We start from the raw sequence: 15,898 nt of genomic DNA, 5'->3' as shown, positions 1-15,898 counted from the left end.
AGGGCAAATGATCAAAATATGCGGATAGCGAGAGCCAGATCCTTATTCCAGGGGCCTGTTTATTGAGGACGTTTATGAGTGATCCGTCTTGAACACACGTTCAGAGCCCAGCCACAGAATCAGTAGTGGCGGAACAGCACAGCCGCTGAGGAGCCCACCGGTCAAGTGATGGTAAACGGAAACCAGGGAGCGAAAACAGAATCCATGATCGGTCATCGGAATGTAACCATATCATAAACACTACAGGGTTAACCGTTATTGTGGGCCTTATGTCGTGCGATGGGCCGGTGAATGGACTTTCTCCCCGGCCTGTCAACCTCACAATCTTGCGGTCCACATGAAACGGTGATGGACCAACTCATTTCTCCTTGGTTGGGTTCCTACTGCCGGAGACCTTTAAAAGCTCGCGTTGTCCACCTGAAGTGGCCATTAGTTTTGAACAAAGAGTCGTTTCAGACCCGCAAAAGGCGACTTCAAGTTTTAAAGAAACAGATATCAATAGGTAAAAGATGGTTTGTGACAGCCAACAAGTTGTCTTTTGGGGCAATTATTCTCTGCGGGAGAAGACTCTGCAGCTTTGTGAGTACTATCAGCCCTGTTTAGACTTTCAACCTAACGCTGAGCTAACGCGATTACCAGCCACAATCACAGATGGACTGCTCAGAATCTCGTGGACCTGCTCTCACACATATCAGAGATCTTCCCTGAAGCTGTCAGAACCTTCCAATCTCTTGATTCTCCGGTGAGAACCATTTTGTCACGGAGCTCAACCAGGTTAACGGAACATCAACTCATGTGTTCTACCTAGGTAGCTATCAACGAGAATAATTGACATGAGGAAGGAAGAAAGGAGGTAACGCCATATTTACCAACAAAGCAACAAAGCAAACAACACCTCACGTGATAACCAGCCAACGTGACCAGACCGTCACACATTTTAGCTGGTGAAGAATGTTTGCCAGAATTAGGCCTTTACCAGGTTTCCACTGAGATTGATTCGTACATTGAAACATTGCATCTATAGGAAAGAGCATTAACTCTCAGCATATAAAGGCGGAATGGCCCAAGGTGTATAGCACGAGCCTCAAGAGGGAGATAACAGGCGCTCTCTGAATACTTATGGAGTAGTATATAAGTTTTATTATTGAATACGAAATTTCATCCTTCTACTGAGCAATCAGGTTGAACGCTCCCGGATTTCGGCATAGTCCATTCCTAGCACAAGGATGAGCTATGCATAAGGGAACCAGGCAAGATAAAAAGGGATTGAAATTGTTATCTAAACCGCCTCAGCGGGGCTTTGACTACGACTCATCAAGTTATAGCGGCTGATAATAAACTCCTTTATCAAGGAAGGGTATTGACTCCAAGTTTGACAGACTCCCAAGGCTGATTACGGCTTATCAAACCCCACTCTTTGCTCTGTTCTGCGAGCGCCCCTCTGCGTCACATTTCTGCCCTAATCATGCCGATCCCATATGCCATTTATGCGGTTGGAACACCCAGATGACAACGAATTTGCGTCCGGGAGGAACAAATCCAATAGCATAAATGCCTCACCGGCGATTCCGTTGGTTATTTTCGCGACAGTCACCAGTCACATTCCCGCAGAATACAGTTCTGTAAAGTCTGGAACCAAACCTCACTGCCAAATTGATGATTGGTTAGAGCTCTGTCATCGAATTTCCGTTCTGCTGAGCTCCGTGACACACTACTGTGGAAAGGACAACACTACAAGAACCCAGTCTGAGCTTCATATTTGTTTTTATATGGAGTCTGATCCGGGGCCTTTATTATGGCGGCCAAGCCTTTGTTTTCATTAAAGCTTTCCGAACTAGGTGAATATAATGGGTTTTCTGCTGCCTGCCCATAGTTCCTCTTGATATCTGGTCTAGATTTACACTGGAAGGGCCTGGTGTCTATTACGATAGCTAATTATTGAACGTATATTATAATAATATTATTCTCAGTGCATGTACGGTCGATTTCAGCAGTCAAATGACTTCCATGGCCATCAAGAATAAGCATCCGAAATCTTCCAACCGCACGGCTAGTAGTAAGAGGAATGAAGTGGTTAATAAGCCGATCCATTCCAATCTTATCTGTAGTCCATCCATTATCACTGATATTGATTCTCCAGTCATCTAGAAGACTCTCAAACCAGCCTTCTTGAAAGTATTTTGTTGCCTTGAAAATCACATATGAAGGCAGAGCCCATCCAGTAGAGTTAACTGCCTCAATTGCAGTTACCCATTCTCGATTGTCAGGCTGTAATAGATATTGTCGATTACGTTAACTATGAGGACCTTGAAATCGACGCCGAAAATGACAGCATTTGACGCTAGAAACGGCTGGCTTTCCATCCGTAACTTGGACAGCGAGCCGCCGCCGAACCGCCCCCATCCAAAACCGCCACTATTCTGCGTCCCTGCCGAGGTGATGGTACTTTCTATCGGAGTGGAGAAGCCAATAACCTTGGAAATACAAGATATCCTTAGTCATCCATATTGGGCACCTATAATCACAGGCCTGCCTCCTATTTAAGTACATGTAGTACATTCCCTCACCAGTTGACTGACCCCACTTTTGTCCGCTCACCTACCTTTCTTCTCTTACCTCATAAAGGCCTCGCCCAAATTAGGCCAGAAAGCAAGGTTGATAATAAGAATGGAAAATGATGGGGAGAAAATGGAGGGGGACCGAGTATCCCTCAAGCGAAGCAGTGTGCTCTCCTTCCCTTCCACTAACACATAAGAGGTGTGAGCTATACTGACATTTCTTTGACGACTAGGAATGGACTTCGAAGACGATGAGTCTCCAATGGTTGGACACAGCCTTACTTGAAAATGTGCATGGATGCCGCTTGCATAACCATCGACTTCTAGTATCCCCGTCCAACTGTCTGATAAGCCATACCTATATTGAGGGCTTTTTATTCTAGATGTCCAACATTTTGTTTGCTCACTCTCTGCTGAACAGGAACTGATCTGCTTCTTTTTTCTTTTAGGGGTTTATCCTTTCTATTTTGGGACATACTTTTGGTGTAGTGGGGGAACCTCCGCGATTGGCTGACAACTGTCCAACGTCAGCCCCAAAGAATCGCCGCAGAGCTGTCGCTGCCCTCAAAAAAAAAAAAATTATCATACGGGTGATGGACAGTTGTCAACCAAGTGCGGAGGTTCCCTACCAGGGTGGTGTGTATGTACCCTGTATGCGAACACCGCGGCCAATATGGCGCCGGCGAAAGATCGCTTAATCGGACCGCCGACTGTTCTACCGAATCAGGCAGTCAGGCCATTAAAACCTCATCACAAGGCATAATGTATACCCGTTTCTCAAGCTAGCGTCTTGGTGGTGGGGCCGGAATACGAGGTAGGGCTCGTTGTCATTGGGCTTGACCTGCGATTATCGCGAACTAGCTATGCACGCATGGGGAACCTGTCGGCTAAAACGAGTCTCAAATCCGAGTATACTGGTAACTCGAAAAAGTAAAATTCCAAATGGGCGTTAATAAAAGGCCAGTGCGGTGCACCCCCTCTTTTTGAGGTGGTACTTCTGTTTGTTTTCTCAGTCCGCTCGTCTCAAGATTCTGCTTGTTTGCGACGACAGTGAAAGAATGGCTGGTAAACACTTGAGTCTCCTTCTGGCCCTGGGTTCGCTTGCCGTTGGCAGTGCGCAGTCCAACCAGGGCTGCCGGTGTTTCCCTGGCGATGAATGCTGGCCGTCGACGAACATCTGGGATCAATTCAACCAGACTGTTGATGGACGCTTGATTGCCACGGTCCCTCTCGCCACCCCGTGCCATGCTCCAAACTATGATGCTGCAATTTGTAACAAACTACGAGACCAATGGACAGACCCGGAGCTGCAGTATGCCACCCCCCCCTTACCCCAGTATCTGTGAGAAAGAGAGAGAGAGAGAGAGAAATCACTAAAAATGTAGCTATACTACTTCGTCGTCGATTATGCAATCGTTTTTCACCAATGGCACCTGTGACCCTTTCCATGCGGTGTCGAAGCCGTGTACTTTGGGTACCATGGTCAACTATGCGGTGAACGTGAGCAAGCCGGAACATGTCATGGAAACGATGCATTTCGTGAAGAAGCACAACATCCGTCTGGTTATTCGCAACACTGGCCACAGCTATTATGGAGGTTCCACCGGCGCAGGAGCCGTAGCCATCTGGACGCATAACCTCAAAGACATCGAGGTGCTGCGCAACTACAACAGCGCTGCGTACTCCGGATCTGCACTGAAGATGGGCGCCGGAGTGCAGGGGTTCGAGGCGTACAACTTCGCGCACGACAACAAGCTCGATGTCATCAGTGGTGAGTGTGAGTCCGTTGGTATCGCAGGCGGATACACACAGGGCGGCGGCCATTCGGCGCTGGCATCGCGGTATGGTTTGGGAGCAGACCAGACGCTCGAATGGGAGGTCATCGATGGCCAGGGACGGTTCCTCGTTGCCCGACCCGACAATGAGAACGCAGACCTGTACTGGGCGTTGAGCGGTGGTGGTGGCGGCACCTATGGGGTTGTCTGGTCCCTGACAGCGAAAGCGCACCCAGCAGTCCCAGTCTCAGGGTTCAACTTGACGATCAGCACGACGGACAACAAAAACATGTCAACAGAGACCTTTGACCACATCGTGGAGCTGTACAATCAGTTAGTGCCGAGTCTAGTCGACGCGGGAATCATGAGCCTCTTGTTCCTGTTTAACAGCTCGTTCGCCCTCACCCCCGTGACGGCGCCCAACATCCCCGTGGCCCAGCTGGTGCAGATGATGAAGCCGTTAACCAACGCTCTGGACAAGGAAGGCGTGCACTACACCTCCAGCGCGCAGCAATTCGACACCTACCTGGACTCGTTCCGCAACATGATGCCCGTCATCGAAGTAGCCGTCGACCAGTTTGGCGGGTACCTCATCCCTCGATTCGTGGTTGAAGACAAGAAGCAGCCCGGCAGCAACAAGGCCCTAACAAAGGCCTTCCGAGACATGCTTAACGACGGCGGGTCAATAGCCCTCGTAGGGCTGAACGTGTCGCGCGAGACTTCAGGCCCGGACAGCCCGAACGCCGTGCTCCCCGCCTGGCGAGACACGATCTACCACGCTCTGGTCCAGAAACCGTGGGATAGTAACCCCGCCGCGCTGCCCAGGATGCTGAAGGACCAGCGCACGATGACGGACGAGTACGTCGCGCCTCTGCAGAGACTTGCGCCGGAGTCGGGGGCGTATCTCAACGAGGCGGATTTCAGGCAGAAGGACTTTAAAAAGGTCTTCTTCGGGGCGAACTATGACAAGTTGAAGACGATCAAGGGTGTTTATGATCCGTATGATCTGTTTTATGTTCTTAAGGGTGTTGGGTCGGATGAGTGGACTCAGTTGCACGATGGGAGGTTATGCAGGGCTTAGAATACAAGTATACAAGTATATTGCTATATAACTTGAAAATAAAGTAACAATTTCATTGGTCAGTCATGATACAGTTGATAACGGTCGATAAATCTATTTCTTCAAGTCCAAGAGGTTGATACTCTTAGGACGCTCAATAGGCAGACCCAAAGCACGGTCCCAGACCAACTGAGCCAACGGACCCAACGCACGACTGACACCAAAGGTAACAGTGTACATAGTACAGCGGCTGATGGAACCCATAGTGATGGAAGAGCACACCAGAGGCAGCATCAACGTTAGGATGAGGGTTCTTCGTCTTGCCATGCTCCGTGAGCACACCAGGGGCGATTTCAGAGTTCTTCTTGACAAGCTGGAAGACCGGGTTAGCCAGCACATCAGGCCGGGTGTCAGCAAAGTCCATGAGGGCTTCAAAGCGCGGGTCAGGCTTGCGCAGCACGCCGTGGCCATAGGCGGGAACCACACGGCCGGACTTGAGCGTGTCCCACAGGTAAGTGCGGACGTCCTCGTCAGTGAACTTGGTGCCAATTTTGTCCTGCATGGCTAGGATCCAGCGCAGGACTTCCTGGGCGGCGAGACCGTGCAAGGGCCCGCGAGACCGAGCAGTCCGGCGCTGTAGCTGAGGAAGGGGTCACTGAGGGCGCTGCCGACCAGGTGCATGGCGTGTGCGGAGACGTTGCCGCCTTCGTGGTCGCCGTGCAGAGCCAGGAACTGACACAGCTTCAGGGTCTTGGAGTCCAAAATCCTAAATCTTGAGGTGGGCCCAAGTCGTCAAGCAGTATATCTCCACTCTGGGGTATTTGAATCTTTCACAGTTCCATGGGTCAAAGCCATGAACACTTCTTATGATAGCGATCCAATCGTGATCGAGGAGGCTGTTGAGGATATTTTTGGTTATGTGTGCCAATATCTGTATGTTGGAGATTACTTCATCCCCTTGCCAGACGATGTTGTTCCTTATCATATTGTTGAAGAACAGCAATATGAGCAAGACGATATCCTTACATTGAAGGGCAATATTTTTGAAAACTCGGCATCAGTCAAAAAGCTAGCGGATTATACTGTGAGGGGGCTTCAACCACGGCCCGCTCTTCCATCAAACGGCCACTGTTCTCACCATTTTTGGAACTACAGCAGAGCATTGCTTGCCCATGCTCAGCTAAGCATTTTTGCCAAACAATCTGGATTGGAAGAGCTCCATGATGTAAGCCTCTGCAAGCTTTTGTACACGCTTCATGATTTTCCTTTTCATAAAAAAAGGGTTGGAGACATTATACAGCTGGTACGCTTTGTGTTTGAAAGTGACTCTGAAGTGTGTCAGAATCTTCGAGCATTGACGCTCGATTATGTGACTCTGCATATAAAGCAATTATTCCATGATGAAGAGTTCCAGCTACTTTTACAGGAAACACCTTCACTGGACACGCTTGTGCTGAAAAACCTCTGTGACTTGCTATGAATGTCTTTTTTTTCTTCTTCTTTTCTTTTTCTTTCTTATTTTGGTTCTAGTATGAGCCTTGCTTTTTGTAATTTTAGAGTCATCCATCTAGATCCATTTGTTAAATTTATTAAGTATATACAAAGCTCTTTTCCTTAAATCTGAAGAGGAATGAAGACAGTATTCAGTGAACCTGGATACAGAGATTTAGTTGGGAATCGACTCACTTGTTTGAGCGCTTCAATAGACACAGCTGAGGAAACTGTGGAAAGAAACCTAAATGACAACAGTTCCTGGGAATCACTCGGTACCAGGACAAAGATTCCCGGGAACCATCTATTTCCGGGAGCCATTCGATCCTAGGACAACAGTCCCTGTTTCGACAGCCAACGGCTTCCATGCTGTATGATGAGCTCTGTAAACAACTCCTGAGTATATATACAATTGGAGCATAGATATAACTAGTGCATAACTTCTTGGCCACGACTGAAACTAAGATTGATTGGACTTGAGTAAACGCGGGCCATGGATATAAGGATTTATAGCCTATACGGTCGCCTATCTATACTAGAGCGAGGTGGGTTGATTAAAAGCCGGCAAGGCCACGAACCATGCGACAGGCATTCAAGACGGTTACCAAGACAGCGACAGACGTCTTGCGCCAGAAGGAAAGGGTGCGCTATCAAGTGTTCCGAGTCACATGTCTGCGGGCAATGGATAGGTGGCTAGGTATTGTTGGCCGTGGGCTACGTTCCAATGATCGTGGACACTGTGCTTCAGGCTGCGGCTAGCAGTCTCGACTGGACCGCGAACCGTGGATTACGGTCCAGGCCAGCCCATGCTCCACCAACTGGTGGCCCTGCTGGCTTACTAACTGCAGGGGCCAGGAGTCATGTGCTGATGGTCCCAATGGGGTAATAGTCCAACAACCAAAAGCCTTCATTATGAAATCTAGCTAACTGGGTTTAGCTTCTTGATGACATTTGGCCTGCTTTCCCTGCTCGGCTCCCAGCGCCCGTGAGACTGACACCACCGCCTCCTCATCAACAACCAACTCGTCTCCGAACGCTATAAGAATGGTGTTGGTCCCATCCTCAATGGCCGCATCGAAGCACTGCGTGGGGGGAATTGTGCGGAGACTCTTGTCATAGAATATAGCCATCCGATCTCGCGCGTCCTTCTTAGCCATTTGCTCCACTGGGGGCGGATCAGACTGGTCGACCACCAGCTCGTGGACCACCGTGTCCCATTCGCCGCTCCCGCTGCGAGTCTTGAAAATGATCGTGACACTCTCAGACGCAGTTCCTGGTGTACGGCGTTGTACTGCGCCGGCTTTCGCCGGCTTTCCTACAGGGACATGAGGTCTGAGCCGTGGCCTAGTCCTGATGTCCGAGACAGGCGTGCTCGCCGACGCATTAGGCTCAATGTCTACACCAGGGGTCGTCATGCCAGCTCGCAGAATCCTTTCTCGGTTATCAGTTTCTGGTCCAGTAGCAACACGGATGCTTTCAGGCTGCGACTCAGCAGTCCCTTCTACCCTCCCCATGGGTTCGAGCCCGGCAACAACTTCAGGGAGCCGGTCCTTTGATCTTGGATCTTGATCAAGATGAAATTGAGGCTGTACCATCATCTTCACCGCCGCCTCTATGATTGTCCTGGCACGTGCCTGAGCGACCTGGCCCTGCGTATATTTCTTGGTCTTCCTAATCCCTAAAGGTCGGGAGCCGTTATGCCTGGAGATACGCCGGCCATGGGACGAAGTCGCTGTCTTTTGGGTTACGTGTTTTATGCGACTGTCTGCGGGTTCCGCCGCTGCGGGCCCGTCAGCTCGCTCAAAAGACGGATATGGCTGGGTTTCTCCATTCGCTCGTTGTTCTCCCGCAGGGAGCTCTTGGATGTCCTTCGGTGGCCCCGGGGGCAACGATACGCTTTCTATCGCTTCTCCTGTCTGAGGCCCGCTTTCTGGGTGTTGTATTTGTGGTGCATCTTCTGATATCGCTTCCAACAGCGGCACATGGGACGATTGCTCGGTAGCAGGCAGAGCCTCTTCGCTCTCTGTCGGTTGCTGGACTGGGGTGAAATCGATTTGCGTAACCCGTTTGGAAGGTCGCTCATTCTGTGAGGTCTTTTCTCTAGCTTTCCCCTGATTTACTGATGATAGTCTTGCTGTTTCCCTTCGGTGTTTTCGGAGACGCGGACCCGTTCCGCCCGTCCTTGGGTCTGCTTAGCCTTTTCCCTGGTGGCTTTAATTCCCCGTGGCCGGGAGAGTAGCCCTCGACGTTTCTTAGATCGGTTCTCTTTTGCTTGCTGTGCAAGCGGCGAAGCTTTATTTACCCCATGTCTCTGCGTTATTTGGGCTTGAGAGGTTGTTGGTTCAGCCGCTTGAATACCCGAAGCAGTAACAGGCGACAAAGTTCCTTCTTCTTCTGCCCGTGCTCGTGTATCGCCACTTACGCGCCTGGATGGCATTTGACCTCCTCACGACTCTGGCCAGGAGGAGGGCCGATATTGCTTCCTATTCAGGATGTTCGTACACGTTGGAATTCGACCTTTCTAATGCTCCGACGCGCTAGACGTTTACGGTCAATCTTTGAAAGATTTTGTTCTGAATACAATGGCACGCATCAATTCCAACTTGATGACGAAGAATGGCGACAGATCAATTATTTTCTTTACTTGACCCAACCATTCTTCCATTTTAAAACTATGCTTTCAATGACTAAGAATGTAACTGTTCATACTATGTTCAATATCTACAACAGACTCTTTATCCATTTCGAGAAATCCATCAGCCAACTCAAATAAAAAAGAGTTCCTTGGAAACAGTCAATGCTCTGTGCACTTGAGGCAGGCAAAAACAAGCTTTCATTCTATTACAGTAAGACTGAACAAATGCATGGAAGCTATTATGCAATTGCTACAATTCTTGCGCCAACACATAAGCTTCAATTCTTCTTAAGTAACGAGTGGGGAGACAATTCACAGGATTAGCGTGAAATTTATCGCAACACCCTTCAAGAGTATCTTGAGCCATATAAACGGCGACTATCAGACAGCCAGCTATCTTCCACCTATCAATCACCTACAATGCATAATTCAGAGCTTCATTCCTTTATTACAGAGGATGTTTCTCAAAGGTTAATATCTGGTGAGACTGACGAGCTTGAAAGATATTTAGGAAGTGGTATGTATGATTCCTATTATACTTCTATTAATTGCTAATCAATTGATACCCTAAGAACCCTTACAGTACATCCTCTTAATTTCTGGGGAGATCATGAACATGAGTTTCTCATTCTTGCAAGCGCTGCATAGGATATCCTTTCTATTCCTGCAACTGGCACTGGTGTTGAGTGTCACGGGCTCGGAATAGTAGATATTAACGAACTGAATTCCTATCTAAACTATTGTAGCCATCGACGAGAATATTGAATCTGGGGAAAAAAGAGAAAAGGAAATCTATCTAGAGGAAGAAGGGATTTTATAGGCGTTTGTTTGACATCACTAATGTCTTTTCTGGCGTATTGATGTCGTTTGTCTGTGTCAGTTGTTGACGCAGCGTCGAGCCGTCACATTGAACGAATTTTCAACTCTGCACAGGACGTCTGCCACCATCAACAAGGATCACTAAAGTCAACAACAACTCGGGATTTGATGATGTTCAAGTGCGCAACTGGGTTTGATGATGCAGCCCAAGCATGGACCTACACCCCTGGTGCCCCCTTCCCTGATTCCGACATGGATCTCAGAGTGGATAAAAACCATCTCTTAGGAAGAACTAGTGACACTTGCGGTTGGCCATTGCCAAACCAGCTCTGGTCAGGCGATTCAAATCTATGGGCGCAAGAACACGGTAGGTGTCAGTGAAGCAAATGACATTAAGCCTTTGGATCCAAATCAACATGACCATGATGCAAAGCAATTGCACATAACCACTACATTGCAACCAAATCATCGTTGTGACTGCACCAAGGTCTTATGCCACACAGGTCAAAGGACAAGGAGTGAACAATACTCTTGGTATGCCTCCAACATGGAGGGCTCTTGTGCGGGATGAATTCCACCATGACAAAAGCAGGAACCAAACAGTGCGACTGTCTGAGGAGATCGCCCACAACCAGAAAAGTGCACCTAGCACATGGCTACTTCCAGGAACGCCCTCTGAGAGGGGTCTGGCTGATGTTACCCATTGGTTAAACGCTCTTGTTGTTGAGACCTGGGAGAACAATGAAATGTTCTCACTTGCTCTGCCTAAAAACTTCAAGGAATTGTCCAGTCAGGTTACTACAATTCTGAATAAAAATGACAATCAGAGTGTCACGGGCTCGGAATAGAAGATAATAACGAACTGAATTCCTATCTTGACTATTGTAGCCATCAACGAGAATATCGAATCTGGGAAGGAAAAAGGAGAGGAAATCTATCTGGCGAGTGCAGTCTCTATATAAGCCTTTGTGCGATGCGGCTTGAGCCCTTGTTTGTCCATATTGCTTGTATGGCATCTTTTGGCATGTTGGCAATGTTTGTCTGGTCGTTGAGCCGTCACACAGAGTGGTTATGAGAACAGATTCCTGGAGTCCGCTGCAGCAAAGTTTGGATCCATCATGTCAAGGCTCATGATCCACCGTGTGACAGAGAGTCTTTGGTTTGATCAACCCATAGTGGAATTACCCCCAAACAGACATTTGGATGTTCGTTTGTCACTCAATGCAAAACATATCAAGGGCATTAAGGCACTGGAGAAACAGGCACTAGCAGAGACAAAAGATTCATATCATAAAAAGCTCCTTAACTGGAGAAGGAGTGGGTGCAAGGGAAATGTGCCAGTGCTAAGACTGCAGCAGTTCCTTCAGTGTGCCCATCAGGTGCAACAGTTGATGGTTTTCCCAGGTTTGCTTGAGCTGATGAACGCACATAATCTTCGCCTCACAGAGGACGAAATGAACAGCAATAGTGCATCCATATATGATATAATTGACATAAACACACTCATCTGACCCAGCCCCAAGATTAAATGGCTTGGTCAGTTGCTTGACAAGATGCAAGGCAGTGTTAACTGCCACAACAGACCAGAGAAACTTCTCATACTGTCATCATTCCTGGTAACCATGCAACTCATAAATCAGGTATGCCTATCATCCAGAAGTCATGCAAAAATACACCCAATAGAAACTAATCAATGTCTGTTATTAGTGGCTACAGGCCAAGGGACATCGCACTGCAGTGCTCACGTCAAGGATGACAACTATTGAAAGACAGCAAATGATTGACTCATTTAATACAAATACACCCGTTACTACCTCAGACAGAGAGATGCAGACACTGAGTCCCAACATGATCATAAGTCCATTCTCATTGATTGAAGTTGGATACACATGTGTGCGGGGATTTCGCCTCGTGTTGATAGGGCCCAAGTGACTTCACTTGGAAGAGTCAAGCAATGGCTCACATTCGACAGATTGGACAGCGCAATGCAGTTACATATACATACTGACTAATCTGCGAGAATGTGGACATCAAGCAAGGCATGGTGTAGAGACAGGCAACGCGAGACAAGTTCAACTGGATGTCGATGGAGATTCGTGAAGATGTTGAGAGGGAACGCTCGCGAAGACTGGGCGTCAATGCCTATGCCTGATGAAAGATACAATGTATCATAACAGATACTGCACTCAGTAGTATAATATGAAACTGGTTATGGATGAGGGGATCTAGAAATACTTATGTAATGAATCCCTTCCTGTAACTAACTAGTTACGAGTGTGAAACGGATAAACCAATGTAGCGGTTAAACTCCGTGTCGGGGAAGTCGGGGAGTCGATTATCCGGACTGCACGAGGCTATCACTAAAGAGGATGACATTGACATCTATAGACACCATAGACGATAGAATGAGTGCTTGGCTATCTTAAGCGCATGGCTACGGTGTCCGTATATGAGGAATCTGTCGGCCTCGGTAATCGGACCGACTATTAATCCACCTTGACTTTCATCAGAGTGCCAAGACTGCGTGACCGCCCACGTGACCACCCGCGTAATTCACTCCGCCTGGACGGCGCGATATTCTGCCACCGCAAAAGCCGGCCCAAACGCGGGCAGGAAAGCAGCCCTTCATAACGCCCTTTTTCGCAGCCGCTTCCCGCCAATCACCGTGTGCCATTGCTTTCCAGATCAACTGTTTTCCTCCTCGCTTAGTCAAATACAGCAAAAAAGGAACCGTCAAATCACGTTTCTCCGCCCGACACACCTATTTAAACAGTTCTTTTGCCCCCGTTTTCTTCTCTTTTCCTTCCCCTCTTTCTATCGTCTTTTTTAGCAACCGACGCGTCACGTCCATCACCACTTTTTCATCCCGAAAGTGGTTTTCTATCTCAATCTAAAAAAATTTATACTCCTTTTTCATCTCTAAACACTCGACAATATGTCTGGACGTAAGTTCTTCTTGCCTTGTGTCGTCGGTGGTGGTGTCGCGTCTGTGGTGGTTACCTTCACGTGATGTCGTTATTGGTGCCTCAGGCCACCACGACCATACCATCACTACGACACCTTGCGTCTACTCGTCTTGCTTCAGTACTAACAATCTACTACAGGCGGCAAAGGTGGCAAGGGTCTCGGCAAGGGCGGAGCCAAGCGTCACCGCAAGATCTTACGTGACAACATCCAGGGTATCACCAAGCCCGCTATCCGCCGTCTCGCTCGCCGTGGTGGTGTCAAGCGTATCTCCGCCATGATCTACGAAGAAACCCGTGGTGTCCTCAAGACCTTCCTCGAATCCGTTATCCGTGACGCCGTCACCTACACCGAACACGCCAAGCGTAAGACCGTCACCTCATTGGATGTGGTTTACGCTCTCAAGCGCCAGGGCCGTACCCTGTACGGTTTCGGTGGTTAAGCTGCTGTTTACCGATTGATATTGTTTGCGTGCTTGGGTTTCGATTTCGATTTCGTGATGGGTATATCTCGGGGTTTATGGTTTATACGGTTAACTGGGTCATGGAGTATCAAGGATGCGGGTATTTCTAATGCGCTACGGATTTATCTACCTTTGTTTTACTGTCAGTGTGAATAGCACTTGATGGGTTCAGAATTAGAGTGGAATTGACTTCCACGACTTCATGAATTGTGCCATTGTCCAGCATTCGTAGACAAATTGATCCGTAGCCTATAGTCCTGTAGATACCCGCTCCGAATGTCGAGTATCCCCTCGAGCCGCATCACATGCCTATCAGTTACCAATGACGTCATTTCCCAATTATCTCCGATGTGACAGAATCAAGACCACCCATCCCTTATCATTCTGATTTCTCCTTCCAGCTGTATCGATGAGAGACGATTTGAATCAAATTTGTCTAATGTGATTGTGTTTGTTCTACTCAGATCGATAAGTGCACCTCACTGGGAACTACCACTCCTGTCCTACTACCGGTACTACCCTCATAATACACCGTCGATTCCTTCCATCTGATTATGATCCTACAGACGATAAAGAACACGCAGATCAGCCTGCAGTGAGCGAAATGGCAGAGTATCAGCTTTCATACGAATCAGAATTGGTATCCTATACCCTTACTTCGTCTAACCCGCTTGACTTTGGCATTCATCTACTCGATACTGACATCTCATCTCTCTCCAGGACACCTTCCAATTATACTACCGATACAATGAACCGCCCAAAGAAGACTGGCGCACCGTAGCCCTACGAGGTCCCGCTCTGCCAGCTCTTGGAAATGCCCTAGCCGGCGCCATGGGCTCCGCCGTATCCAACGTCGCAACATACCCGTTAAGCGTGATCGTGGCAAGGTTACAAACCCAGAAGCAGAACCGCGCAAACAAGTCAGACAACGACGAGAAAGAAGATAAGGAGGATGATGAGGAAGACACGAGCATTATCAGCGCGGCAAAAGAGATCTACCAGAAAGGCGGGATCAAGGCATTCTACCCCGGTCTCGCGCAGGACACGGCCAAAACGGTAGCGGATAATTTCCTGTTTTTCCTGGCGTATTCGTTCTTCCGACAGCGACGGATCAGGGCTAGATTCGGTGCGCAGCGTGCAAGGAGGCATGCTAGTGTCGTTCTTCCGGTATTAGATGAGTTAACTATTGGGGTTCTTGCAGGGTCGTTTTCGAAGTTGTTCACGACGCCGTTGGCGAATATCGTTACGAGGAAGCAAACTGCGGCGTCGAGTAAGAATACGAGGGAGATTGCAGCACAGATCAGATCTGAAAAGGGCATCAAGGGGTTCTGGTCGGGGTATTCGGCTACGTTGATTCTCACGCTTAATCCGTCGATTACGTTCTTCTTGAACGAGTTCCTGAAGTATACCTTCCTGTCCCGGGAGAAGCGCTCGAAACCATCGCCAGCTACAACTTTCCTGCTTGCCGCTCTGAGTAAAGCAGCCGCCTCGTCGATTACATATCCGTTCTCGATGGCCAAGACCAGAGCCCAGGTATCCGGCAACACTGGCACCAGCAATGAAAAGACCACCGACAAACAAAGCACGCTTCTCACACTCCTTACACCCCAAATCCTCAGAAACGTCATCTCAATCGCCCGCATAGAAGGTCCCACAGCCCTCTACTCCGGCCTCCCCGGCGAAGTCTTCAAAGGCTTCTTCTCGCACGGCTTCACCATGCTCGCCAAGGACGCTGTCTACTCCCTCATTGTAAAATCGTACTACCTCCTCCTCCTCGTCCTCCGCAAATATCCTACCCCAGAAGAACTCCTCGAGCGCGCACGCGAACAAATGGAAGAATACGCCGAGGTTGCGCGTGAGGGTGCGAAGGACTTCGCGGAGAAGGCTAAGAATGGTGCTGAAGATATTGTTGAGAAAGCTAAGAACGGTGCTGAGGAGATTCTGGAGTCGCAGCCGGGACATGTTGCTGTTGATGGGAGTTCGTATGCTACGCCGGGGGGTATTGAGGCGTCGTCTGGGCTTCCGAATGAGACGGCTGAGTTGGTGGGGGATTATGTGGGAAGTGATGAGTGATTTGTTTGATTTTATATGTTTTTTTTTTTTTTTTTTTTTTTTTTTTTTTTTTTTTTTTTT

At 48.5% G+C, this 15,898-nt stretch overlaps 8 protein-coding genes across 8 annotated transcripts; 4 read left to right on the top strand and 4 right to left on the bottom strand.

Annotated features, from left to right (window-relative positions):
* Positions 1 to 1,935: 1,935 nt before the first annotated feature.
* Positions 1,936 to 2,286, bottom strand: ASPGLDRAFT_124110 (uncharacterized protein; the record flags this gene model as incomplete). Its single annotated transcript, XM_022540462.1, has 1 exon — positions 1,936 to 2,286. A coding segment is annotated over one exon (351 nt), but the record flags the coding sequence as incomplete, so codon positions are not given.
* An 844-nt stretch (positions 2,287 to 3,130) lies between these two features.
* Positions 3,131 to 5,414, top strand: ASPGLDRAFT_170119 (uncharacterized protein; the record flags this gene model as incomplete). The annotated part of the gene is made up of 2 exons (XM_022542707.1): positions 3,131 to 3,870; positions 3,944 to 5,414. The coding sequence occupies exons 1-2, from the start codon at positions 3,617 to 3,619 to the stop codon at positions 5,412 to 5,414; spliced, it is 1,725 nt and encodes a 574-aa protein (XP_022402011.1). The 5' UTR covers positions 3,131 to 3,616.
* A 93-nt stretch (positions 5,415 to 5,507) lies between these two features.
* ASPGLDRAFT_34934 (uncharacterized protein) lies at positions 5,508 to 5,955 on the bottom strand (the record flags this gene model as incomplete). Its single annotated transcript, XM_022544485.1, has 2 exons — positions 5,508 to 5,607; positions 5,654 to 5,955. The coding sequence occupies 2 exons, from the start codon at positions 5,953 to 5,955 to the stop codon at positions 5,508 to 5,510; spliced, it is 402 nt and encodes a 133-aa protein (XP_022402010.1).
* Positions 5,956 to 7,834: 1,879 nt separating this feature from the next.
* ASPGLDRAFT_112470 (uncharacterized protein) lies at positions 7,835 to 8,233 on the bottom strand (the record flags this gene model as incomplete). Its single annotated transcript, XM_022539602.1, has 1 exon — positions 7,835 to 8,233. A coding segment is annotated over one exon (399 nt), but the record flags the coding sequence as incomplete, so codon positions are not given.
* Positions 8,234 to 8,827: 594 nt separating this feature from the next.
* Positions 8,828 to 9,528, bottom strand: ASPGLDRAFT_46309 (uncharacterized protein). Its single transcript, XM_022546416.1, has one exon. It carries the CDS (start codon positions 9,319 to 9,321, stop codon positions 9,001 to 9,003), a length of 321 nt encoding a protein of 106 aa, XP_022402008.1. The 5' UTR covers positions 9,322 to 9,528; the 3' UTR covers positions 8,828 to 9,000.
* Positions 9,529 to 12,011: 2,483 nt separating this feature from the next.
* ASPGLDRAFT_46308 (uncharacterized protein) lies at positions 12,012 to 12,742 on the top strand. Its single transcript, XM_022546415.1, has one exon. The coding sequence runs from the start codon at positions 12,091 to 12,093 to the stop codon at positions 12,268 to 12,270; it is 180 nt and encodes a 59-aa protein (XP_022402007.1). The 5' UTR covers positions 12,012 to 12,090; the 3' UTR covers positions 12,271 to 12,742.
* Positions 12,743 to 13,262: 520 nt separating this feature from the next.
* On the top strand, positions 13,263 to 13,950 carry ASPGLDRAFT_46305 (histone H4). Its single transcript, XM_022546414.1, has 2 exons — positions 13,263 to 13,283; positions 13,443 to 13,950. Exons 1-2 carry the CDS (start codon positions 13,274 to 13,276, stop codon positions 13,742 to 13,744), a joined length of 312 nt encoding a protein of 103 aa, XP_022402006.1. The 5' UTR covers positions 13,263 to 13,273; the 3' UTR covers positions 13,745 to 13,950.
* A 224-nt stretch (positions 13,951 to 14,174) lies between these two features.
* ASPGLDRAFT_148246 (putative mitochondrial carrier protein) lies at positions 14,175 to 15,898 on the top strand. Its single transcript, XM_022541956.1, has 3 exons — positions 14,175 to 14,277; positions 14,332 to 14,405; positions 14,486 to 15,898. The coding sequence occupies exons 2-3, from the start codon at positions 14,370 to 14,372 to the stop codon at positions 15,836 to 15,838; spliced, it is 1,389 nt and encodes a 462-aa protein (XP_022402005.1). The 5' UTR covers positions 14,175 to 14,277; positions 14,332 to 14,369; the 3' UTR covers positions 15,839 to 15,898.

The sequence above is a fragment of the Aspergillus glaucus genome (assembly GCF_001890805.1).
Source record: "Aspergillus glaucus CBS 516.65 unplaced genomic scaffold ASPGLscaffold_8, whole genome shotgun sequence".
Taxonomy (NCBI): Eukaryota; Fungi; Ascomycota; class Eurotiomycetes; order Eurotiales; family Aspergillaceae; genus Aspergillus; species Aspergillus glaucus.
Note: the sequence above shows the minus strand (reverse complement) of the source record. Positions and strands in the feature narration are given on the sequence as shown.